The 25,779-nt window shown below is 47.3% G+C and overlaps 1 protein-coding gene across 1 annotated transcript in view; it reads right to left on the bottom strand.

Annotated features, from left to right (window-relative positions):
• LOC121432355 (zinc finger protein 704-like) overlaps positions 1-25,561 on the bottom strand; it is a 194,063-nt gene extending 168,502 nt beyond the window's left edge. The window contains exon 1 of the mRNA XM_041630221.1: positions 24,985-25,561. Coding sequence (XP_041486155.1) covers positions 24,985-25,443 — 459 coding nt within the window. The 5' untranslated portion in view covers positions 25,444-25,561. The remainder of the gene's footprint in view (positions 1-24,984) is intronic.
• Between the last annotated feature and the right edge of the window lie 218 nt (positions 25,562-25,779).

Below are 25,779 nucleotides of genomic sequence, written 5' to 3'. Positions count from 1 at the left end.
CGGCATCTCCTTTAGGATTCTGCACAAATTTACTGCTGCTAGCTTGTGTTTGCTGTTGCTCTGGTTCAGAATGGAAACTCTCCTGCTCAGTTGTCTACGCTGCACCAATTCCCATTATTTGCTGTGTGTCACATGCACAGCATGGGGCTAAATTCACCAGAAACACAAGAGTTTGATGTCTCTATCTTTCCATAACTTGTTTCTCTTTAGGCATCTCACTTTAAGTTCTATTAGCAGCTTTGGACAGAAGCATTTAATGCCTCCCCCTAGTAACATCTCCTGGCAATACTGAAATACATCATAGACGGTGTACAATCAAACAGTGTGCCACTACCGGAGACATGACACCAAACACCATCGCTCCATCCTGCTGCCCTGCTCCTCCCCTTCTGCCCCTTCCTGCCCCATGGTCTCCGCACAACCTAATGTTTTCTACTGTCTTGCTCGGTGGCCAGCACAGGGTGTCATCCACCTCATTCGTATCTTACATTCTGTCTTCAACCTTTAACAAAGTTCTAGCATCATTTACTCCACAGCCTTCCTGGCCTCCCCTCCAAGGTTAGATTTCTCCTGTTTGTTCACTTTTGAGCTCTTTACCCCAGATCTCAAAAGCCAACAGAGACTAGAACAACACTAGCACTCAGTTCAGCCCTAAACAAACCGCTCTTCCCTTTTGAGAGAAAGGGTTAAACTAAGGATGGCTGTGCTCATTCAGGCTACTGTGTGTCAGTAGCTACATGGCAGTGGGACTTCATTTTCCAACTGACTCAAGAGAACAATCTTAGCAAGACAGCAACATTAAGAGAGGAGATCAGAGCCCGTCCCCAGCAGTATCCCCTGATAGTAATATATATAGATTATATGCCCCGTATGTTTAAGACTGCTGTGGGAAGGCTATCCCAAGGATGCTCACATACACGTAAATAAAAACAGAAATACTGACTTAAATAATGCTCTTGCCATGGCTAGACATAGTAGTAGCCTATGTCTTTCATACCAAGGATAAGGCATTCAAGCCAGTATGGCTACATGAAAGTCTGTTTCACTCCCCACCCACAAAGTTACTAGCTACATAAAACGGACTTGAAATGTTATAATTTCTTATGTTATATAAATATCTGCACAGTTTCCATCAACACCAATTTCATGCTTGTTACTCTAATGATGCTGAGCCTAAGTAGAGAGATCTACTTTCTTCCTGAAGATATCCAACTTTGCATTTGTTGTGGGACAGAAAAATCTGCAACAACACACGCCAGGATTGAGTCCCGGGTTAGGAACTAGGACAATGCACTGGTGTTCCTCATTGGCTAAGAACTATGCTGTGGCGTAACTAGGAAATGCTGTAGGCTCATGTGTTTAACACTTGACCCCCAGTCGGTGGCGCTGTTTGAAAATTTCTAGGAGGTGTTGGAGGGAGTTGAAAACCTGGGGCAGGACTGACTCCTGCTGCCATGCCTAAGCTGCCTGTTGGCATTCCTTTCCCACCATGATGGACTCCATGCCTCTAAACCTGTTAACCAAAATAAGCCCACTCTCCCTTATGCTGTCAGGTCATTTAATCTCAGCAACAGAAAGGCACCTAATACGTACTCCCATAAGCTCAGAAACGTTCATTTCTAGAATGGGACCTCAAGTGTGTAGTGTGTTTTTGCACAATGTAGCAACAAACAAAAGCATCCTGACTTGAGTAAGCAAGTACATGTGCTGGACTCTGACTGTTTTGACCGCTAAAACAACAAGGTTAGCTTGCTTTCCTTGCTTTAAGGTGGGTGATAGAGGGGAGCTTGGCAAAGGAGTGATCTCACTGTGACTCCGCTCTGAGAGCCCAGAACGACAGGCCCAGCAAGAACCTGTGGAAGATGAGTGAAATCCCATATTACTAGTTCCTTAAAATGTTCTACAAATACAGCTTCTAAAATAAGAAAAAGTTACGTAAAACCCAAGATTATTTTCACAGTTCTATAGAAAACAGTCTTAAATAAGGAGGGAATTATAGGGGAGGAGGGCAATGAGGAAAGTGCTGGAATCAAAAGTGAACGTTGAGGAAGAAAAGCCATCACAGGAAACCGTAGGACTTGGTAATAGACGAACTGGAGGAAGGAGGAAGCCAGAGAGAAGCAGAGCAGAAGACGCTGCTCCTTCCATCTCTAGTCTTGAAATACTTGCTTACAGAGCCCTCCCCATAACCACATCTGCTGGGCATGGGCTACTGGCAGCAGCATGGTGCGGAAGAGTAAGCAAGACAGCGTGATGGCCTGAAAGTCGCTAGGAAAGCTGTCACCGGGGGTGTGACATGTGTACACAGAAGACTAAGGGAAATGAGTTATCCTGAAAGTTTTCAACAGGAAAATCTAACCGCACGACAGATGAGACAGAAAGGGGACAGAAATGAGAGGATCCACTCCACACAACGGCCACAGATTAACCTAAGTAGCAATGACTGTAGTGTGGGAAAACATTATCCTGAGTGGAGAAAGGATGCTAGCTAGTGTGCAGAGAACTGGACCACATGAGAAAAAAAAAATCGGTCTTTTGCTTCTGAAATCCACAGGTAAAGCAAGCACAAATACTCATTTTCCTTGATGCAATTTACTTAAGTGAAGCTTCCCTCCCTAGTGAGAAGCTCCAAGTCTTGCGTTTATCTCTGCTTTTGCTCCCTAGTGCCATCCTGTCAACATCACCAACTTCTTTACAAAAGCATGCGCGCGCGCACACACACACACACACACAGACTCGCAAAGCAAAGCCCAGGAAGCGTTGAACTGTGCTCCCATCTCTCTGGCCTCTACTTTAGAAGAGAGTATCATTAGGGAGTGTTTGAAATTCTATAACTTTCAAACAAGGCTTTTACAACAGCGATGGTAAAGTGGTAAAGCTACCGTCGCATCTCCCTTTGCTGGGAACTAAGACCAGAGCTCTTGCTACCTGACCCTAGCCATGGTGAATGTTTAAAGTCCCAGTCCCTTTCCTGTGACAGCAGACAAAAGAGGAAGACGGAGAGCGTAGCTGTGTTAGCTAGAAAATGATTAGTCTCTACTGGGTCTCGTGTTGCAAAGCGGAGCCTGCACTACACGCCCCGTGCTTCCCTGCCCTTCTGCCATTTCACAGCACAGATGCCTGTTTGCCCCCAGGGCCTGCTTGAAAAGGGGAACTCGGCAAAGCGGAGAAGCACAGAGTACTAGATGAATACCATGCTTTGATATACCGCAATAAAAGTGACAGGAGAAACCTATTTAATCTCTTCATTTACTTTAACCGTATTTCTTCAGCAAAAGTTTTGAATTTTGGCAACATTTAAGAACTGCTTTATAATTAACGTTGTCTGGATGTCTGTGTCTTCTCTACAATGTCATCTTTGCCTACTCAGAGGTAGCAGAGGTGGTTTCCTTGACTTCGGTACAGAAGTGTGCAAGGCCATCATCAGGCTGGGTCCCACCCTTCATCCGATGCCTGTCCAAGTGCGCTCGTTGAACAGAGCTCACTGGTTTTCTGTTGTCATTCTCTAGGAACTAAGAACTCACATTTTATTTTTCAAACTTTTCTCAAGTGCTATTTATACTTTAACTAGTTTGTCCATCTCTATTAAAAAAAATTCTGCCAGGCCAGGTGTGCTAGACATCTTCAGTCCTAGTACTTGGGAAGCAGAAGCAAGCATAGCTCAATGAGTTTGAGGCAAGTCTGGTCTACATAGCAAGTTCCAGGACAGTCAGAGGAATACGGTGAGACTCCGTCAAAACAAAATGAAACAAAAAAATTGCCGAGGTTCCGATCGAGACTATGGAATCTATAAAATTTGTAGAGAACTGTTAGCATCAACACATAAGATCTCTGAAGACAGAAAATCAACGTATTCACAGTAAGTCTCCTTGACGTTTGCTCCTCCATGTTGAGAGAATTCAAAGAATTGTTTTGAAGTGTTCATTAGGTTTATCTACTCCTATTTAGTTTTTGGTGCTTCTGTCAACGCATTTCAAAGAACTTTTTACTAAATTCACAAGTGCATCTTTTCCAAATATTTGACTAATTTTGTGAATACCAGGTTTGGTGGACGTACAAAATGATGGAGAATGCCTAATCCTGGGGAAGGGTGAGGCAGTTACGCTCAGACGGCACCCCCTCCCTCCGCCCCTCCCTGCCTCCCTCCCCTCACTCAGAGAGTCTCCTCTGAACAAAGGAAAGACGCCAAAATGCCCAGTTCTGCATTCTTGGCAGCTACTGCAGCTTCCTCCCCTAAAGTTGCATTTTATCATTTATGCCCCAGCTTAAGCATGCATGGGTAGCCTGTTTATGGTGGTTCTCCAGTTGTTGCTATCCTGGGCAGTCCTAGATGCTTGTGTGATTCCTTTATGCTGTCTACTCAGTGTTTTGGGGGCCTTCCTCTTTGCCTTATCCCATGCACTCCTCCAAGCAGTGTTGTCTTCGGGTATCTGCCGTCATTGATTCTCATAACATGGCTGATGTATCTCAAGCACCGTTTCAGTATCCTGTAGTTTACTTCCTTCTGTAGATGGAGCTGTTTCATAATGTCATTGTTGAGCATCCATCCTATTTTAGACAGCAAGAGGCAGACAGGGATAGCAAGGGCTGCATTCCAACCAGCAGGAGACATAACAACAACACCAACAACAAAATAACAAGTCTATGAGACCCTTGTCTTGAGCTGAAACCTGGACAATGAAAAGCTCCTCAGAACAGTGGCTGAATGTTTGAGATGGCAGGTCCCAGGAGGATCCTAGGCGACACATGAAGAGATAGGCTAACCCAGACTGTGGTGAACACATCCTCATCCCTCTCCTATAACCCATAAAAGTCTCCCTGCTTTTGTTTGGGGGTGCGATTTCTCTAGCCTCTATCTCTGGGACTAGAGAACCCACCTGGGAGCTGCTCTGCTCAAATATACCTGTTGTTATACTTTTTCAATCGGCTTGATATGGCTTACTGAACTGGTGGAGAAATTTATTATTTGGGGGAAGAAAACCTATTCCAAACAACATATTTTATCATAATCACCCTCAACTCCTCCCTCATCCCTACCCACCCACTGTTCACTCTCTTTTCCCCCATCCAGATCAAGTCTACTTTGTGCTGTATAAGACTCCTGGGCACGGGGCCTGGAGTCCTGGAGTTGGGCTGACAAGCAAGAGTTGCACCATAAAGAGAGACTTTCCCTCTCCTGGCAGCAATCAAATGCCATCAGCTCCTCAACCAAGGGTGGGGCTTGCTGTCCAATTCCCCTTCATGCTGGGATTGTGTCTGGCTTGAACTTGCCCAGGTCTTGTGCATGCTGTCACAATCACTGTCTGTACGTGTATCTGCCCTGTTCTGTCCAAGAAACACTGGTTCCTGGTGTGGCATACAACGCCTCTGGCTCTTACAAGCTTTCCTCCCTCCTTCCTTTTCTGAAGATCTCTAAGGCTTAGGGGAGAGGTCTGATACAGACATTTCATTGAGAGCTCACTATTCCATAGTTTATTTATTCTCTGCATTTTGACCAGCGTTAGGACTCTGTGCAACTGAGATCTACTGCAAGCAGCAGCTTCTCTGATGAAGGCTGAATGAAAATGTAAGGATCTTTGAGTACAGCCATGAGTCATCAGCAGTCATTATAATACTATGTCCATTTAGCAGAACAAAAGCAGGCTGTCCCTCAGGGCCTAAGAAGCCACTGGTTCTTAGTCTCATCAACAGCACCAAGTATAAGTTCTATCTTGTGAAGCAGGCCTTAAATCCAAGGAGCGTGGTTGGTTACTCCCATAACGTTCATGCCACTACTGTACAGTGGCTGTGTCTTTGCCATGTCATTCATGACGGTAGCTTTCAGGCTTCAGTTGGGAGAGATGGATAACTTTCCTCCTCCAGGGTAACATGCATAGCACCTTTCAACAGTGTGAAAGCTGGGCAGTAAGGATGAAACTTCCAGGAGGGTTCCTGCTTGATATCTCCATTTTTATGACTCAAGTATGCTGTGTCTTCACCAACAGAGGTTTACTGTCAAATTCTGGAAGGTGACCAAGAGCATTGGTAACAGCATTGCCGGGGGTGAGGTGGTGGCAGTGGGGGTGTGTGTGTGCTGATCTATGGAAATCCAGAGGCCAACAGTTTATAAAACATAACCCATTTCTGGCACTAGGAGGTATTACCCCATCACAGAGCGACTTCACTGACACTCTGTATATATGCACATATTTTAAGAACTTTCTGCAGCAGTAGGTTTCTGTGTAGTTTTTTTTTCAAAGGCTGTTAGTGCCTACTGCCAATGGAGATTTTAAAAATCTCATTTAAACAGCTTTTGCTGCTTCCTTAGGATTTTCTGTATGTACACCATAAACACAGAGTTTCTTTTTTTCTCCAATTTTTATGCTTTTTAGTTTCTTTTTTTTTTTTAATCACGTTGGCTCAAACCTCCACAATACTAACTGAATGGGTTAGAAAAGACATCTTTAAGTTATTCCTGATATTCATCAAATGGTGTTTTGCCACAATATTATGGTAGTTAGATTTCTAATACATTGTATTAGTTTAGAGAATTTCCATGATTTCCAAGTATTTTTAAATCATCAATGAGGGGCTGAGAGATGGCTCAGCGGTTAAGAGCACTGCCTGTTCTTCCAAAAGTTGCTGAGTTCAATTCCCAGCAACCACATGGTGGCTCACAACCATCAGTAATGAGATCTGGTGCCCTCTTCTGGCCTGCAAGCATACATTCAGGCAGAACACTGTATACATAAGTAAACAAACAAATAAATCTTAAAAAAAAGGAATAATCAATGAATGATTATTTTCCCTTTCAATGTGATACCATTATAAATTACACTGACTGACCTTTAAATCATTAACCAACCTTACATTCCTAGAGGAAAGAAGCCAGTCTTAAAATAGCACGTTTTGTATGACTAGATCTTATTCACTACCTTTAATGCTTTGTCTGAGTATGTGAAAGTCTATAAAACTCCTCATTTATAATAATACTGTATAATTTCAGTGGAAAACACGCTATGTTCTTAGGAAGGAAATCATCTTATCTCTTTTTTGATAAGAATTTTGGAAGCTTGGTATTATTTCTTCCATATATTCTTATATGTGGTTAAACATAGAGATATACCCTGAGAAATACATTTTCCAAGGGTTGTACAGCTATACAAACACCCTAGTGTCTGCGTACAGAGACAGCCAGGCAACATAAACTTATAGGTCTAGGTTCAGCACTGGATATGTAGTCTGTGCTGCCTGAAATATCCTGAATGCTGTGTGACTCTCTTTGACAGATTTCACTGGAGAAGGTATCACCAGACCAATGTGGAAAGGATCTCAATTATAAATTCCATTTCTCTGAGCTATGGTTAATTTAATTACTTAAATATCTCACGATTCCATATGGTATATTTTGTTCATTTATGTTTCTCAAAAAACTGGCCCATTGTCCAAATTTTTAAATTTTAAAGTTATCAGTGGATTAATCCATCGATCAGATTAGAACCCTCATGGCCCAAACACTTCCCCTCTCAGGTAACCACATGGCCTTCTGGGGTATTCCAAATCCAAGCAAAAACAGGTCAGTATGTGAATGTTCGCTGTATAATAGGTTTATTTTTAAACCGTTCAGTTTTGTCTTCTATGACAAAGTATTCTATGAACATTAATTAGATTAGTCTTGTTAATAGTGCTTTTCAAGTATTCTCTACTTTCTTAATTTTTTGGCTACTATTCTATCAATAATTAAAATATTCAACAATGACTGTTCATTTATCTATTTCTCTTTTTGGTTTTTGTTTGGTATATTCTTGAACTCTGTGATGTGATATTTAGGATGTTTGCTTCCTTGGTAAAATGATTTGCTTTTTACATTCTGTGTATGTAACACGTGTGTAGTCAGTCAGAAGACAGCCTGAGGGCATCAATTCTCTCCTTTACGACCAGGGTGCCTCTGCCTCTAAGACTGCACAGCGGCCATGCCTGGCTGAACTGACTCTCACACACACCCCACCCTCTCACACACTTTTTTAAAAATTACATCTCTCGTCACAGATTTAAGGTTCTTGGGAAAGAGAGCGGCCTTTCTGAGGAAGCTGAGGGTGTTTCAGATCAATGGGTCAAGTCTAAGCCATGTCAAGTCCCTCTTCCAAACTCCTGTACTCAAGTAATGTGTGGCCCAGGCCCCTGATGGGCACTAGTCATCACCCTGGGTGTTTCTCTTTTAGAAATAGCTTTGTTTCCTATGGTCCCATAAAAAGATAAATCTTGAAAGCAAACTGGTAGACTGCAAACACTGCAGAGGGGAGTCTATCACAAGCAGGTCGAGGATTTCCCTGTTGTGTCTCCACCTGGACCACTGTCAGGATAAGGTAACAATTCTCCTACAGCTAGAAGATGGGTGCTGGGGTTCCAGCTTCAGGTCTGTAGCCTGAAGGGTTCACTTCAATGCCATTATGACCTAGACTGTGCTCCCTATATTATACCAACAGCTCCTATATTATACATATACACGTATGTACAAATGCTATTTGTTGTATACTTTTTCTTTTATTTTTCTTACCATATTTTTATTTTATATTTTTCAGTACATAAATCTGAAATAAATCTTGCATTATGCTCTTAGCCACACAAGTAACTAAGAAACAAGTCATCAGCCAGGCCAGGTCTCTACAACAGGACACTTGTACCACAGACAATGACTCTGACTTCACTAAATGACTGGAAATAAGCTTGAAGAAAGTGACAAACAGGTTAACATTGCTGACAGGGAGCCAGTGAGATGCTTGCAACCAATCATAACCTAAGTTCGGTGCCCAGAAGCCAAGTGGGGAAAGACAGAGTCGGCTCCTGCGAGCTCTCCTCCAACCTTCACCCGAAAGCCTTGGAATCCGAGTCCCCACCACCAAAACAGGAAGAAAAAAAAAGGAAAGTTTTTAAATGACGATGTCTTTTTTAAAAAAGAGGTGCCCAGCCTCTTTTTACACACACAAAGCTTTTACTAAAAGCATCAACTGCGGGACACTGGCTTACTTTCCTCTAGTAGCTATCTATCCTCCATGGGGTCACCCTAAGTCCAGCACATGCACATACATACATACACACATCACACAAACCTCTTTATCTACAAACCTCAAGAAACTGTGGATAAAGCAAGAATTTAAGGATGAAATTTCTTTATTCCCATACTGCATTGGATTTTTTTTAAAACAAAATCTAATCTAAGCTTCTGTTGGCTTAAGGTGTTAAGTGTAAATGGGAGTTTCCTTGGAATGGCCCCTTTCCTAGTAGAGAAAAAAGGGCTTTATTGCCAGCGCGTCTGCTCAGTACACACATGCCTTGCTGACCATGTCCAAATGTCGGAATGTGACAAACACAACTGAACGCACTGGCTGTGTGTGTCTCCTGTCCAGTCTTCTCTCCAAATCTCGACCCTTAGACTACAGTTTTCTGATTTATCTGAGCCCTATATCTATCACAAATGGATATAGTAACCACTATGTGGTCTAGCCTGTGCTAATGCAATGCAAACTTCTTTTTAAGGTTTTAAGGCATCTATTCTGTTTTTACAAACTTCTTTTTTGTATTGAAAGAAAAAAAAGCATTTTTAAAGGTTTACTCCTTTTTATTTTATGTATAGGAGTGTTTTGCCCACATGCACATATACCACAGTGTGTGCAGATTCCAGAAAAGGGCACTGGACGCCCTCAAACTAGAGCTGCTGGTGGTTGTAAGCCATTACATGGATGCTGAGGTCCTCTGCAAAAGCAGCAAGTGCTCTTAACCACAAGCCACCTCTCCAGCCCCAGCGAAAAACATTCAGTCAGGAAACGTGTGTGTAGAAAGGCATCTGAAAGACAAGCGGGGCAGTCTTCACCAACAGAGGACATTACTCGTCCCTCAAAAAGCTCCTATCTTGCCCCTAGCCCAAAAAGCAAGAGACACGTATATATTTAACTCCTGGGGTTAACAGCCTAAGACTTCTGTAAAACCCTGAACAAATGTAGAATTCTTTAGCCTTGTTCCCAGTCCCTAGCACTCTGGGAAAGTTGATTCTTTACTGTGCTACAACAGTACATTTGCACTGTGACACCTACATGGACCAAATGTGTGTATTACCCAACCCTCCAGGATGGAGAATGAAGAGCGAGGGGAGAAAGGTTTCCATACAGAAACCTGAAGAGGAGAGTGTCCACCTGACTTACCCAGCAAGAAACCCATGGCCCCTGTGGCCACAAGACTATCCCACAAGCCAGTCATGGTGTGGTGGGTGCCTGCCATCCCAGCATTCTGCTGACTGAGGCAGAAAAAGGAGAGTCCGGGGCCAGCCTAAAGCTATACAGTAAGACTCTATCAAAAACAAGCAGGATATAATGCCTGGATGTAAGTCAACTCTACAGTTACTGCTCGATGCCACAACTTTATCTGGAATTTACAAGGAAAGTCAAGAAGAAAAACGAGGACCCACCTGTATCCTTCTCCTTGATTCCTTTCCCTTTGTCCCTAAGACTTCAGGGCACTAACCAACTGCTTGGGCCATACTGAACCCACATTTTGTTTTGCTATTCTGGTTTCTTTTCCCTCACTGTCCCCTCACGCTTCCTAATATATTAATCCATCCTCATTCCATTTTTTCTTCCTAAGAAATCACAACGATCACACACAGACTTAGCGGTGACTGCAGGGGGCTGACTTCTGTCCAGAGCACGCATCTCTGGGTAGTGTGACGACGGCTGCGACTGGGACTGTAACTAAGTGTCCTGGGTCGGATCTGTGTGAGCTGGGGGCTGGGGAGCAGGCTCAGATGGTACAGGTCCTGCTGATCCCTAGCCCCCAGGGAGACAGTGAGGCAAGGCGGCATGCATGCAATCCCAGCACTGGGAAGGCAGAAACAGGAGGATCCTGGGGACTCACTTCCTGGAAGCCTAAGCTAATTGGCAGGTCCCAGGTCCCAGCAAGAGATCTTGACTCAAAAATGTGAGGACTGGAGAGAGGGCTCAGCAGTAAAGAGTGATTCCTGCTAGGTCAGACATCGTGGTAGATGCCTTCATGCCACGCCTTCATCCCAACACGTGCAGAAGCGGGTAGATCTCTGAGTCCACGGCCAGTGTGCAGGTAGATCTCTGAGTCCAAGTCAGTGTGGTCCACAAAGTGAGTTCCAGGTCAGCTGAGCCTCACAGTGAAACCCTATCTCGAAACAAGAGCGTCCTGCTGTCGCACAGGACTTAAGCTCCCAGTACCTACATGAGGTGGAGTGTGACTGTGTGTGAGCTCCAGGGGTTCTTACATGAGGTGGAGGTGACCACGTGTGACTGAGCTCCAGGGATTCTTACATGAGGTGGAGGTGACCGCGTGTGACTGAGCTCCAGGGGTTCTTACATGAGGTGGAGGTGACCACGTGTGACTGAGCTCCAGGGATTCTTACATGAGGTGGAGGTGACCGCGTGTGACTGAGCTTCAGGGGTTCTTACATGAAGTGGAGGTGACCGCGTGTGACTGAGCTCCAGGGGTTCTTACATGAAGTGGAGGTGACCGCGTGTGACTGAGCTCCAGGGGTTCTTACATGAGGTGGAGGTGACCGCGTGTGACTGAGCTCCAGGGGTTCTTACATGAGGTGGAGGTGACCACATGTGACTGAGCTCCAGGGGTTCTTACATGAGGTGGAGGTGACCGCGTGTGACTGAGCTCCAGGGGTTCTTACATGAGGTGGAGGTGACCGCGTGTGACTGAGCTCCAGGGGTTCTTACATGAGGTGGAGTGTAACTGCCTGTGACCGAGCTTCAGAGGAGCCACCGCTTCATTCCTGCCTCCACAGACACCAGCACAAAAGTGAACATCTGCACACACACATGCAGAGTTAATCTTTGGGTTGGAGAGATGGCTCAGAACGTACGAACACTTGCTTCTCCTGAAGAGGACTCAAATGCAGTTGCCAGCAGCTACACTGGACAGATCACAACCACCTGTCACTCCAACTCCAGCGGCATCTCACACCCTCTTCAGACTTCCTCGGGAACCTCAACACACACAGAGTTTTAAAAGAATGATAAAAATGAGGAAGGCCCCTAAAAAGACACGGATCCTCTGGAAGAACAGCAAGAGCTCTTAATTAGTGAGTGTCAACCAGGCAGTGTTGGCTGAGCAGCAAGCTTCCTCACCTGGGCTCTGAGGACAGAGTTCAGGTCCTCAACCTTCCGAGCTCTTCCTCCACCCCAGCACTGTTGCTACAGGCACATATGATGGAGCAACACTAGTTCTCCTCCAAACAGAACATTTCACACTGGTTTTCTGTTCTAAGATGGTCATTCAAATCTTTTTATTAGTTTTCTGGTATTTTGTTAGGTTCACTTTGAGTTGGAAGAACATGGATCTACTAATTGAAAACACTGTCCAAAACATGCATTTGAAGAACGTGTTCTTAATTAAACTTTTGATCTCGACCCAAATTAACAGAAAATGTGCAGCTGGGTGTTCAGCGAATAACACAGCTGACTGCGTGGCACAAGTCACGTGCAGACACTTGACAACTTACGAATTCACATTGTTTTAATTTGTAAGTTGATCCAAAAAAGTCTCCTCTCTCCTTGAATTTCCATTGTTGCTTAGGTACCGACTCCAATTATTTTTTAAATCTGTTGGTCCCAACTGTTTTCTGAAATGTTTGACAAATATCTGTGTCATTTGATATGAAATTACCTCATATGAATTTCTTTCCACAGAAGCTGCCATTTCTGTGCTTCTCCACAACCATAAAACGAGGAAATTGTTAAGAACCTCTGCGTTTATCCAGAGGGTCTAACGAGGCTAGCCATGAGGAGCACTATAAGCTGTGAGGTGCGGAGTGGTGGGTCACGTAACAACGTTTAGCAACATCCAGGAGTCCGTCCCGTGGCACTCGGCGCTCTGTGCCCACAGAACGGTGTCAATCCCTCATCTTAGTCAACTGAAGAAGTCCTTTCATTTATGCTGCCCTGGCATCCCCATCATTATTCTTTGGGAACGTGAAGACAGATTAATAATCTGCTGTAAATGCCTTGTGGTGTTTTGCTCCCTTAATATTTTTAAATCTATACAACCACATTTCTCAAACCTCCCTATTTGGCCTCCTAGAGAGTTAGTGTTCTCTACCTTTCACAGAGAATGAGGCTTATAGCTAGAAAAGCCAAAAATGTACCAGATGAAATAATTCCCCCAAAATCAATATTGAATCTACCTGTCAGGCCCACTAAGAACACTTTATTTCTTCTCTGTACATGACAATGTTTGTTGTTTATTTGCAGATGGGATCTTACTGTTTGCCAGGGCTGGTCTCTAACTCCTGGGCTCAAGCGATCCTCCTCCCTCAACCTTCCAGAGTAGACAAGTTTACACCTGGGTACCACCATGCCTGTTAACAGTTTATTAATAAGACCATTTAGAGGGGCATAGGGGTTTACGTTTAATCCCAACATTCAGGATGCATAGGTAGGTGGATCTCTATGAGTTTCTAGCCAGATGTGAGACCCTACCTCAAAATGATGATGATGATTGTTTGTTTGTTTGTTTTTAATGGGGAAAGAGTTTACTGTTTAGGCACTCACTAGTCTGACAGAGGATGAATTCAGTTCCCAGCAATCATGCCAGGCTGCTTCTAACTGCCTGTGGCCCAGTTCCAGGGCATCCGACACCCCTTTCTAGCCTCTCCAGGTACACTCATGTAACATATGTGTGCGCTAAAAATGAACTGCCAGGTGCGATGGTTTAACCACAGCACTTGAGAAGTACAGACAAACAGATCTCTGTGGGTGCAAGACCAGCCTAGTCTACACGGCGAGTTCCAGGAGAGCCAGACTTACTTAGTGAGACGTTGCCTTAAAAAAATAAAATCTCAGCTGGGCTTCAGTGACTTGGGAGGCAGAAACAGATGGGATCTCAGTAAGTTCGAGGCCAGCCTGGTCTACAAAGAGAGTTTCAGGACAGCCAGGACTGTTATAAAGAGAAACACTGTCTCAAAAAACCAAAAAAATCTCTAAAATAAAATAAATTTAGTGTGGCCATCAAGTATGAGCGCTGGGGGCGGGGCGCTGGGGGCGGGGCACACATGCCACAGCAAACAAGTGGGGGTCAGAGCACAACTCTCTGAAGTACTTGAGAAGTACACTGAAGCCCTTCCCACTCTGCTCTGAGCAGGGCTAGCTGTCTTCCTTCACTGTGAACTCCATGTTTCTGAGTGGCGTTTCCGTGTCCACCTCCTATCCTGCCACAGGTGCTGGGATTACAGGTGGGAACCAACACAGGAAGCTGTTCAGCTTTGTTTCCCAGTTCCCCACACACACACACCCCCGTTGGTCTTTCAAGACAGGATTTCGCTATGTAGCCCTGGCTGTCCTGGAACTAGCTCTGTAGACCAGGCTGGCCTCGAACTCAGAGAGATCCGCCTGCCTCTGCCTCCCGAGTGCTGGGATTAAAGGCGTGCGCCACCACTGCCTAGCCAGCTTTTTTTTTTTTAATGTGAATTCGGGTCATCACACCAGACTCACACAAGCATACATTTTTACCTGCTGAACCATCTTCCTGGCCCAGGTTTTCAGTTCTTTATCAAGTCATTAGGCAGACACTTCTGGCTCTCCCACTGAAAAAAAGGAATTATAAACCAATATTTCCTAAAGGTACCCAAAGGAAAAGTGCTCTTAAACAGGGGAGGAGCGCTCAGTCTAAAAAGCTTGTAAAATAGACAAATGACGCAATTGTATTCATCCTTGCAGAAGCTGCCAATGGCCTTGGTACACAAGCCAGGACTCCTTTCCTGGGGTCTGTGCTCTGTGACTCTTCCAACTCACTCAAAGGTTTTATTACGGGAGAAAACCTCTTCTGTTTTTACCTGGATTTTCCAGAGCTGACTCAGAATCCTGTCTCACTGGGCAGCTCCCTCCCAGGAGATAAAGTACAGCACATAAACTTCAGGCTAAGGATCCCATCCTCCCTTCACCAAGTCCCAGAGACAGAAACCTAGGAAGGGCAAGCCCACACCCGAGATTCTTAGTCATGCAAATGAGGAAGAGAGGCTACAAGGGCGCACACACTGTGGCCACTGGGGCAGCAACTGAGTTACAGGTCCAAACAGACCACAAGCAGAAGAGCAACAGCCTCTGGCCTCCGGGACTAGATTGGGCTGGGAGGGAAGGCTAAAGCTCACTACCCAGCCCCAGCTCAGGTGGGTCAGCTGGGGAGGCAGCTCACTGGAATGCCTTGGGGGCACAATACCAGAGGACTGGGGACTGTAAATCATTTACAAACCAATGCTTTCTGAAAAGCCTGAGGGACCTGTACTGCCATTCACTGCCACACTGGGGAGGTCTCTGGGCCACGTTCTCCAACAACTGCTAACACGGAAGCAGAGGAGCCTGTCAGTGAGGCCGGTCACAGGCTTGAAGCCAGAGCCTGCTCTGCAGCGTGTCCCGATTGACAGGCACTGCGGGGTCATCAGCTTGGACACAAGTCTGCTCCTGTGGCATCTTACTAAAGAGATGACACTGAAGGTCCCATCAGCAGAGAATTACCCTGACTGCAAGATTTGGCAAATAAAAGTGTAGGATATACAGTCTTTAAAAGAAAGAGAAAGAAGGGAGGGAGGGAGTGCGGGAGGGAGGCAGGCAGACAGATTTAATTTAAAACGCTGTCTGTCACACTTGATATTCACTCATTTTGATTGGCTACTCGGTGTGTCCTAAAATAGAGACAGTACTATCCTTACACCTTCCACTATGAAAGGGACACAGGGGAAGCCACAGAACCAAGCCCTCACAGAACGAGCCCAAAGGTACTTTCTGCTTCTTCACCCTCAGGGACCTGAGGGGTCCTACAACCCAAACCACCCCAATCCAAATGCACATTTCTGTGATGTTTAGACTCTCCAAAACTCTACAGAAGAGGCTGCGGACAGGGCTCTGTCAGTCAGTAAACTACCCCCAATCCAAATGTACATTTCTGTGATGTTTAGATTCTCCAAAGCCCTACAGAAGAGGCTGCGGACAGGGCTCAGTCAGTCAGTAAGAAGCTTGCCACAGAGCAGTTCAGATCTGCGGTACCTCCATAAAAAGCCAGGCATGGCAGTGCATACCACAATGCTGAGGAGGCAAAGACGCCTATCCTGAGGGCGCTCGGGTCAGCCAGTCTAGCTGAATCAATGGGCTCCACATTCAGTAAGAGACCTTGTTTCAAAACACAAAATGGTGAGACTGGAGACATGACCCAGCACATGGTAGCTCACAATGCTGTCATTCCAGCCACAGGGGGACCTAAGTCCTCATATATGATACGTGGACATACATACACACACTCCAAAAACCCACAATAAATAAGTTTTTAATGACTTTAATGGTGAATGATATACCTAACAATGACCAGTGGCTTCCATATGCAGATGCATGTATGTTCATGTGTGTGCACGTGCACACACATGCACACACACACACAAAACTTTGGCAATTAAATCTGTCTTTCCCACAAATTCTAACACAGGATTTTTCAAAACAGTATCTTCAGTGAAATGAATTTAATCATTCCAATTCTACTCCCCCATATTTCAGAGTTATATATTCTGTTCCTTCTTACTAAAGAGCAACAACTGCAGGCACTTGCAAAATTCAGTCTAGGAATTACCTCCTGGCCAGACCATATAATTTTCTTTATATGAATTGTTTGGTTGCATTGTTTTAAGGTATATATCAAAATTGCATGCCAAGTTGTGACCCAGTAAATTGGCCTGGAAGAACGAATCATGATCGTCTGAGACACGAAGGGAGCAGAGGATTTCGCACCTCCCTACAGAGCATCAGACAGGCTGCGGACTCCTGGAAGCAGAGGCAGCCCGGGCACTGCTAGTTCCCTGTGAAGAATGAACACAGCCAGGAATCATCCTGGTTTGGAGTCAGGTATCTGGCCGAGCCACAAGGTTGGTCATGAGAGCTTGCAGTACTGTGAAATGCTTCCAAAACTCAGTCAGAAGCTGTGCCTTCGCCTAAGGTGAAACTGTATGGGTAGCTGAAGGTCTGACTTAGGCAAATATTACAGTTCTGATCTGCGGGTGCAGCAGGGCAGGAACAGCAGGCATCCATCCCTCATGACCGCCAGAGCCCAGAGCGCATGCTCATCTAACTGGGATGGGACTAAATGAATCCAGTCCCGGGGATTTAAAGTTCAGCCATGTGCAAACGCTGTTGCTCGCTTTGGCTCCTTCTCATTAAGAGGTAAGGGGGTTCAGGTCCCCTTTTGTTAATCTTGTGGTATGGGCAGTCCTATACAACCATGGCCAAGTGCTAAAAGAAGAGACCCTAGGCAAACTTACCAGGTACACGCTGCACAAGGGGTCAGGGCCAGCTGCTCACAGTGACTTTCTATTTGTAACCACTCTCTTAAGAATGCATGTCCTTTGAAAGACTCATAGGGAGGGGGAAAGGGACAGGCCCAGGCAGGATTCATACCAGTGGCAAGTCAGGCATCCCACCCCACCCCCACAGTAACACAGGAGAATGAGCTTTTCAAAGTTAGAAGCTGAATACTTTGGAAAACGGTGATGTCCCTATCCACAACTCCAATAGAGTTGTGTGAGGGTCATTCCAGGAAAAACCACAGAAGAGGGTGGTGACTACGGGTGGGCAGAGGCCCGGTATCAAAAGGCAGAGTTGGACAGGTATTTGCGTCCTCCACAGACAAGGCAGGGAATTAGATTATTAGTTGATCTCCATGTCCCTTCTAACTCCAGCGGTCTACAGGTCTCTAAAGGACAACTGTGTGTGGTATCTTTAGCACACACCTTCTCTGTGAGCCAACACAGACAATCTGTAAAACATGCACTTGTTAGCAAACTGGAAGGCAGTGTGGGACACGGGGTCCCTGCCAAAGGCGCCTTGAGTCATCTGATGGTCAAGAGATAAGCTGGAAAATGTGTTAGCCACCCCTGGAGAGCTGGCACACAGCCATGGACCATGTCTAATTAACACTAGGGGCACTGAGAACAGTCTTGCTAACATACATTCCTTCATTTAAGAGCATTCTCTCCGCAGTTTTTCAATGCAGGAAATCTTGATGAACTTTCAGGTTCCTCATAATTTATTATATCACTGAATTATCAAACTCTCTAGATTGCTGAGTTCTGCTTGGTTAAACTTCTACATAGCACTGGAAAGCACTGTCCTGGGTCTTGTTATCCAAGCTCCCCACTGTTCTGTCTTTGCCAAAAATGGAGATATCATTAAAGCCTTCCTCTGTTTGACACGGCCCTTTTATTGGGTTGTTAGGAAAACCTCGGTTGAAGTATTGCTCACCAAGTCAGTCAGTATTTGCAGAGTCCTCTCAGGAGAGGGTCAGGGTTACTGGGGAGGAGTGTGGGTATGCAAATACACCTTACACACGGGAAACAGACATCACTGTAATACCGAGTTTTTCTTCTTGTTTCAGTTCATGACGAAATGCAGGGAGGGGCACTACAGCAATAAAGCAGTGCATCCCAGATACTGAGCAGCATCAATGTTTCTGCTTTCTTCGCCATCAGTGAAAAATGGGCAGTAGTTCCTAGCTGCACGTCAGAGGGTTTCAGACTGGAACAGCCAAGTGAATGGAAAGCCCCCTATATCCACACACCATTTCCAGCAATGCACTCGGCAACCTGGGACGCCCAACTGCACTGAGCTGCATCTACCTATATCCTGATTTCGGCTTCCAACAATGCACTGGTCTCCCTTTCTCTGGCAGCTCCTTGGTAATTCTCCTTTTGTGTTTAGTTTCTGTTTTAAAATGTCCTGGTTTGTGTCTGGAAACTCAAGGCAGAGGGCCAGTCCAGCCTGAACCACTTAAAAACTGCAAGGCCAACTATGCAACTATGCAACTTTGAGGGGAAATCCCCTTTTCCCACTTTATGCCTGGGTGTGCACACGCATGTGGAAAAGAACACACACACTAAAGAAAGACTCACATACTTCAAGCTTGTCAATCAAAACAGAGGATCACTTGTGCTGCTCCCCATAGCAACCAACTCCTCGTGGACCCCATTAAAGGAAGCCCCAAACAATAACTGCTACTCTTAGCCATTCTAGCTGAAGTAGTGCACTCTGTATAGTCTCTCTGAGTAAAGCACACTGGGATTGTGAGAAAGTTCAGCGGATCAAAGCATTTGGGCAGAAGAAGCCCAAGGGCCTCAGTTTGATACAAGAGGGAGGTTTTTAAAAAGGTGGATGTGGTGGGAAGCATCTATAGGTATCACATGCTTACTGTAAGACAAAAGGCGAGAGGCAGGAACAAGAGAATCTCTTAGGAGCTAACAGGCCAGCTAGCCCAGAGTACACAGTGTAACAGACAACAAGAAGCTCACCTCAACAAAGCAGAAAGACAGACCCAACTCCCCCCAGAGCTGTCCTGACTTCCACATGTACATGCAGCACACGTGCACCTGCATACACACATACACACACACACACACACACACACCACCACCACCACCACCACCACACAGAAATTTTTAAATGAAATAAAACTTCTTGCTAATTTACTAAGTATGTGCATCTAAAATTATTTGAATATGGTGGTAAGAACCTAGAAACACAAGACCCAAACAGACCACAGAGAACGAGGTGTGGATAAAAGCCCAGGCTATGGTGGCAAACTCATGCCTCTATTTGCAACCATTTATCCTGAAGTGGGATATCACCTACGCTGGTATCCCCAGCTGGAGAACAGAAGCCTCAGGAAGTCCTCTTTCAGGTGAAATATTTAGGATAATTCCTGCCTCAAAAGAATGCAGTAAACACTCTTAGCACTCTTTTGAAACCTCATTGTCATGGCTTTATTGACTTAACCTCTGTTTCCTCCACAACTGTTTTACTACTCCACCCCAGTCTCTCCTGCCCTTATTATTCAGTGTCCCAGGTCCCTCAGAGCCCAGGCAGCACCAGCAAGAACCAGTCAGTCCCTCTCCTTCTTTCCACAGCCAGGACTCCCGCCGAAACTCCACCCTCCTCCACCCTGCCTTTTCCACAGGGGCAGCTGACAGAAGACTGCTCAGGGCTCCAGTCGAGCCCTGCCCCTGCGTCTTAGCGGTTTGTCCCTTCTGTAAAAGTAACAGTCCCACCTGCCCTGCCTCTCACTCATGCTGGCTATGGTGCCTGGTGAAGGGGAAAGCAATTGCACTGGCCACGTGAGTCACTCCATATGTGTTCGCTGGGATTGCTTTTATGATTATCATTCTGTGCAGGAGGCCAGAGCATGGAGTTGGGGAAACCACACGCCCAGGCAAGCTTCTTGCTCTATAAACACAGGGAACCGCAAACCCCAGATGGGCTCTCTATGGAGTCTGGCAACTTTCCTGCTCTCCTAGACACATCTCCAGCTCGTAATGCCCTCAGGTCACTCTCATCGCTCCCGCTCTCTGCACTGGGAGGACAGAGGCTCTCGGCATGCGCTAGTCACCTGACCATCATCATTCATATAAAAACTGGACCCCAGCTAGTCCTCCACCGTCTCTGCCTTTCCAGTTCACTGAAGAGTTCAAAGGGCAGTTTTCTTCCATCTGAGTTCCAGGTCCTCCCTCTACAGTTTTCCAGGTGCTTTCCCTTTGCAGTGACACCCCCACTCCCTCCGCTCCAGTTTCCTTTCTTACTTCCCAGGGATGATGCCGGTGATCCTCACATCTCCACCTACTTGGATAATCTCTGCCTTTTAGACTAGGCACAACCTGTTAACTTGTTTCCAACCAAGACAATGTGGCAAAGACAGGGAGTTGATGTCTGCCCATGGAAGATAACCCTGCTGGTGGCTCCTTGCTTGTTTGATAAAACAAGGGGCAATCCTGAGGAGGCCTACATGAAACAGCTGTAGAGGAGACACTGGAGGAATAAGAGCTCCAGGAAAGATGAAGCACTTAGGTGCAGTCAGCAAGAAGCTGGGGCCCTCGTCTTTCTCATTCAGAGAAATGAATTCCGCCCCTTCATTCTGCACCTAGCAGGGAATTCTTTCTTGGCCAAACTCCGAATGAGAAATCAGCCCATCTAATCTGTGGCTTTGTGAGACTTAGCAACAGGTAAAATTCAGGCTGAAACTGGAGTCCTAACTCATGGAAGACTTGGCTATGTCCAAGGAGGGTTAAAAGTATGGTAATCTGGAACAAAGTTTCAAAGCAACAGAAAACCACCAGGTGTGCTGTCTTTCAGACAAGGCCCAGCATTCTCATCACTAGTCCTGAGCTCACTTCACCTCACCTGTAAGAAACAAAATAGACCTTTCTTACTCCCGAGAGTTCTATACACATACCCTAACAGCCTCGCCTTGCCGTCAAGGCTCAGTACAGCTGACTATAACACAAACTTCTATCAGGAATAACGGGTGGGGGCTGGGATATGGCTCAGTGGTTAGGGGCACTGGCAGCTCTTTCAGAAATCCTCGCTTCAATTCCTGTACCCACATGAGGGCTCACAGCCATCTAACTCCAGTTCAGGGAGATGACACCCTCTTCTGGGCTCCATAGCACTGCACACACACGGTGCACACACAGACATGCAGGCATAGCATCCAGACACTTAAGAATGAACCTTTAAAAAAAAACAGCACCAAGTTCCAGCACAAAGGAATGTCTCTTTGTATTTATTCAACATCTTACTACTTGTCCCTCGGTTTTTGAAGCGATTTCTTCTCTTGGTTTCTAAACATTACATTTTCTACACATCTGATACTGCTTCAACCACCTCCACCAGCTTCTCCTAGAACCCACTGAAGTGGTGCTGCATCCAAAGCCCGGCCCGTAAGACCTCTGACATCAACAGGCTGCTGATTTTCAAATTCCCTTTCTAGCCCAGGCCTCCCCCTCAGATCCTCATCCTAAGCACACCAGCCTGCCTGCAACCTCCCCCTCCAAGCCTCCCATCACCTCACTCTTCATCTGTCCTAACAGAGCCCTCCGGCCTGCAGTTCTCCCAGTCTCAGCAAAGGGCTCACAGCATCCTATGCCAGGAGTTCATTCCTCTCTTCCTTTGCGTCCTTCACCCAGGCCATCAAACACTCTGGCAGGATGAGCTTCACAAGGGACCCTGAATTGGTCCACTGTCTTCAGCCCACTCCCGCCGGCCGCTAATGCCAAGGAGCACTCAGTCTCCGAGGGTTGTGTGAGCAACAGCACCTCACTGCTCTCCATCCTCCCCCTACCAGCCACCTGGAGAGCTCTTCCTGATGAAACCTCCCAGTGACACCACACCGTATCTTTAAAGGGCCTCCTTTCCCTATACTGGCCCAGGCCTGCCTCAGACAGGGACCTCCTTCCTGCCAAGTTCCAGCTTCTCACCTGAGAGTTACAACAGCTACTTCCTGGTCTAGGATCTTGGAGGATCCTGCACAACACGTCTCTGCTTAAAGATCATATGTCCCCTCCCAAGAAGGGTGTTGCTCCCCCACCCGAAGCCTTCTCTTTTCTTTCTAGAATCTAAAGAAAATTAGCACCATTTCCCTCCCAGTTACCCCAGGTCTGCCAGGCAATCCTTGTCTTTTTCCCATCCCCCACTCCCTTGCTTCGGTTTCCTCAGTCATGAACCAAGCTCCAGGCAGGATCAGCTCAGGCACTCAGTGCACTTGATTTACATCCGTAAGGAGGATGTAGTGGGCAGAAGAACCAGGCTGTTTCAAACTGCTTGCCTGCCATCCCGCCACTGGCTGCCCTCCCGCACTCCGGTACTCACTGCAATACACAGCCATAGTAAATTTCCACCCACCGGCTCCAGAGCAATTTTCTGCGACAGCTCCTAAATCAGACAAACGTGGTTCTTAAGAAGGAAGGAGGAAACAGAAGTCTTAGAGGTATTTTCCTGTAAGTCGTAAGTAAAACTAGTTGAGATGTCCAGAGGGTGGGGACATTTGCCGTGCAAGCATGACAACCTGAGTTTGAGCTCTGGAAAGCAGAAAGGTGGGTGGGAAGGAAGGACTCCATACAAAGCTGCCCTCTGATTTCCCTACGCATACCACTGCAAACGTGCACGCTACATACACAAATATAATTGTAATATGTTTAAAGTACAGGTCATAAATATCTGTGCACTGATAACCTGCTAGACTTGCTAAGATGGGAAAGGAGGGGAGATCTATGAAACCAGTTAGGAATCAAGCCCCATCTCTTTGCTTAAACCAGCTCTGGCATGGTCACCGGCTCCCCTCAGGAAGGCTGAAGTTGCTACAGCACAAATCCTAGGTGTCATGATCACACGTTGGCTGACTGCACACATGTGCAAGCATGATAAAATCATACCCTGCTGTGTTCCACAGTAGCACCTGGCACAAAGGGGGTGCTCGGTAAATATTTGTCAAACAAATGAGCACATGGATACACAGAAATGCAAATGAATTTGTTATGTTCCATTAAAAAAAATCTCTTCAGATGCAGTATCAGGATAGGGCTAAAGTGATGAAAGAAGATAAATTATACCGCGGCATATTCAACATGTAACTTCTCAGAAGTTGTTAGCAATGTGCTATAAAACTTGTGAGCAAAGCAATGTGTTAGAAATTTGAAAGAATTTGAATTCATTTGGATATGTGAAAAATTTTTTCTGCTAATGCTAACGATTACACCCTATTCTGGGTTTAAAGAACAGGCTTCTTTTCTACATGGGGCCTGCTTGGATCACAGAGCATAACTTATTAATTTTTCCATCTCAATTTGTGTAATCACTGTTCAAACCCCCTGACACATTGAGTGTGTCTGAGCAAAACCGCTAAGGAGTCTGTCTTATTCGGTGTCACTGATGCTATGGAACTTAATTGAAACCCAGCTATATCCTGTTGCCACACAAAGCAGGCTTTTCAGCAGGCCAAGTAATGAGTGTGGGCACTCCGGATTCCAGCAGGCAGCTGTCAAAAACTATCACCCAAATGACCATTTGCTCAAATCTTCTCACACTGGGAGCCAGGCAGTCGTACTTCAGGGTGGCCTAGAAAAGAAACACATTCCCACATCTATTGCGGGGCTGCCCTAACCGCTGTTGAACTTTTCATTGTAAATATAAGTTCAAGCTTCCAGCCACTTTTGAGAGCGGATACAAGGAGATTTTAAAAACAATAATCTCTATCAACTTGTTTATTATGCATTTTCTTCTGAAAACTCCCAAGAATTTTGCGCTATTCTGCTATCTGGAGAGAAACAACTCTCCCTTGTTTGCCACTTGCTGCCCTCAAAACTTCTTAGCAACATACACGGTGCATGAACCTCAACGCAGTTTGCTTTGTCCAATAGCGTGCATGGAACCTCAGCCAGTCAGTTGTGTAATAATAAACCCTTTATCTCCTGAAGATACAAAAACGGAAAGATCGCTCGGTGCTTTAGCGCGGATGGGGACTTGGCGAGCATTTGAAACTGGCAATCACTGTGAACGTCACCACACCACCACCACCTTTCTCGCTTTCCTCTTCCCTCAGCTGTAACCTTGTGAGCGGGGAGGGGGCAGACACAAAAATGTTTAGGACGTCCAGTTTAAGGAAGGCGAGGAAAAGCGCGGGGAGGGAGGGGGACACCAGCAAAAAACACGCGGGAACCAAGGTCCTGGTCATTGCTGCACAGGCTCACGATTCCTTCACAAGTGCCTGTGATGGAAACGGATCAACAACTGCTCTCTCAGGTGGAGGGAGGTGGAGCAGGCTGCTTGGTAGTTTCCAGAAGCTTAAACAAGGGAAACACTCCTGCGTCCCCAAAGCAAAATAAAAATGTCAACGCCGGGCCGATCAGGGGCGATCCTCTCCTACCTCGTCCCGCTCCCAAGTTCCCCACCGTGCCCGGGAGAAGCGTTCTTCTCCCACAGGAACGCGGGACCACGAACCCGCCCGGCCTCTGAGCAACGCCAGGCCGCCAGGGCTCCGCCGAGCCGCAGTTCCGCGCGCTGCCCACGGCCGCCAGACACACCCCTCCCGGCCCGCGCCGCACAGCGCCGCTCGGCCTCCCTCCCTCCCTCGCTCGCTCCCCGGCGCCCGGCTGCCCCGAGAGCCCGCGGCGCACCCGGCACGCACCTTCGCCGCTCCCCGGGCCGGGCCCTTGGGAAGCGCACGGCCGGGTCCGAGGGGCCCGAAGCGCTCCTCCGCGTCCTCGTCGTCCTCGTCGCCGTCCACCACCTCGACGACCACCTCTTCGTCCTCTTCCTCGTCGTCGTCGTCCTCCTCCGCGGCCCCTCGGGGCTTCTCGGCCAGCCGCCCGCGCGCCCTGCGCCTCCGGCCCGCGCCCTCCTCGTCCTCGTCCTCCTCGCCCAGCAGCAGCAGGACCGGCGACGAGGCGGCGGCGGCGGCGCGCGAGGGACCGGTCCCGCGCGGCGGCGGGAGCGGCGGCCTCCAGCTTCCCGGTGCGGCGGCGGCAGCGGGGCTGGGGCCGGGGGGCGGGAGCCCCAGCGCGGCGGCCTCGGAGGCGGGAGCGGGCGCAGCGCCCCCGCGGCGGCTGCCCAGGCTGGGGCGCTTGGCCAGGCGCCTCGCCTGCATGCCTACGCCGGGCTGCGGCCCGGGGCGCCGGGCTCCTCGCGCCTGCGGCGGCTGCGGCGGCTGCTCGGGCCCGGGGAACGCGCGGCTGCGGCGCTGCGGGGCCGCCTCCGGGGCTGGCCGCGGCCGCTGGCTGGAGGACGCGCGGGCGCCGCCTTCGCTGGCCCGGCCCGCGGGGACGCCGGCGGCTACGGCGAGGCGGCGCGCCGGCCGCGGGCGGGGGTGGGTGTGAGCGAGCGCGCCGCTGCCGCCGCCAGTGCCTCCGCCTGCAGCGCCCGGGAGCCGCGGGCCGCGCTGCGCTCCATGCGGCCGGCGGCCCGACCGGCGCGCGCCTCTCCG

This window comes from Microtus oregoni, unplaced genomic scaffold, assembly GCF_018167655.1.
Source record: "Microtus oregoni isolate MIOR12 unplaced genomic scaffold, Mior012 000034F_ref0000314, whole genome shotgun sequence".
NCBI lineage: Eukaryota > Metazoa > Chordata > Mammalia > Rodentia > Cricetidae > Microtus > Microtus oregoni.
This window is presented reverse-complemented; position numbering and strand designations above follow the sequence as displayed.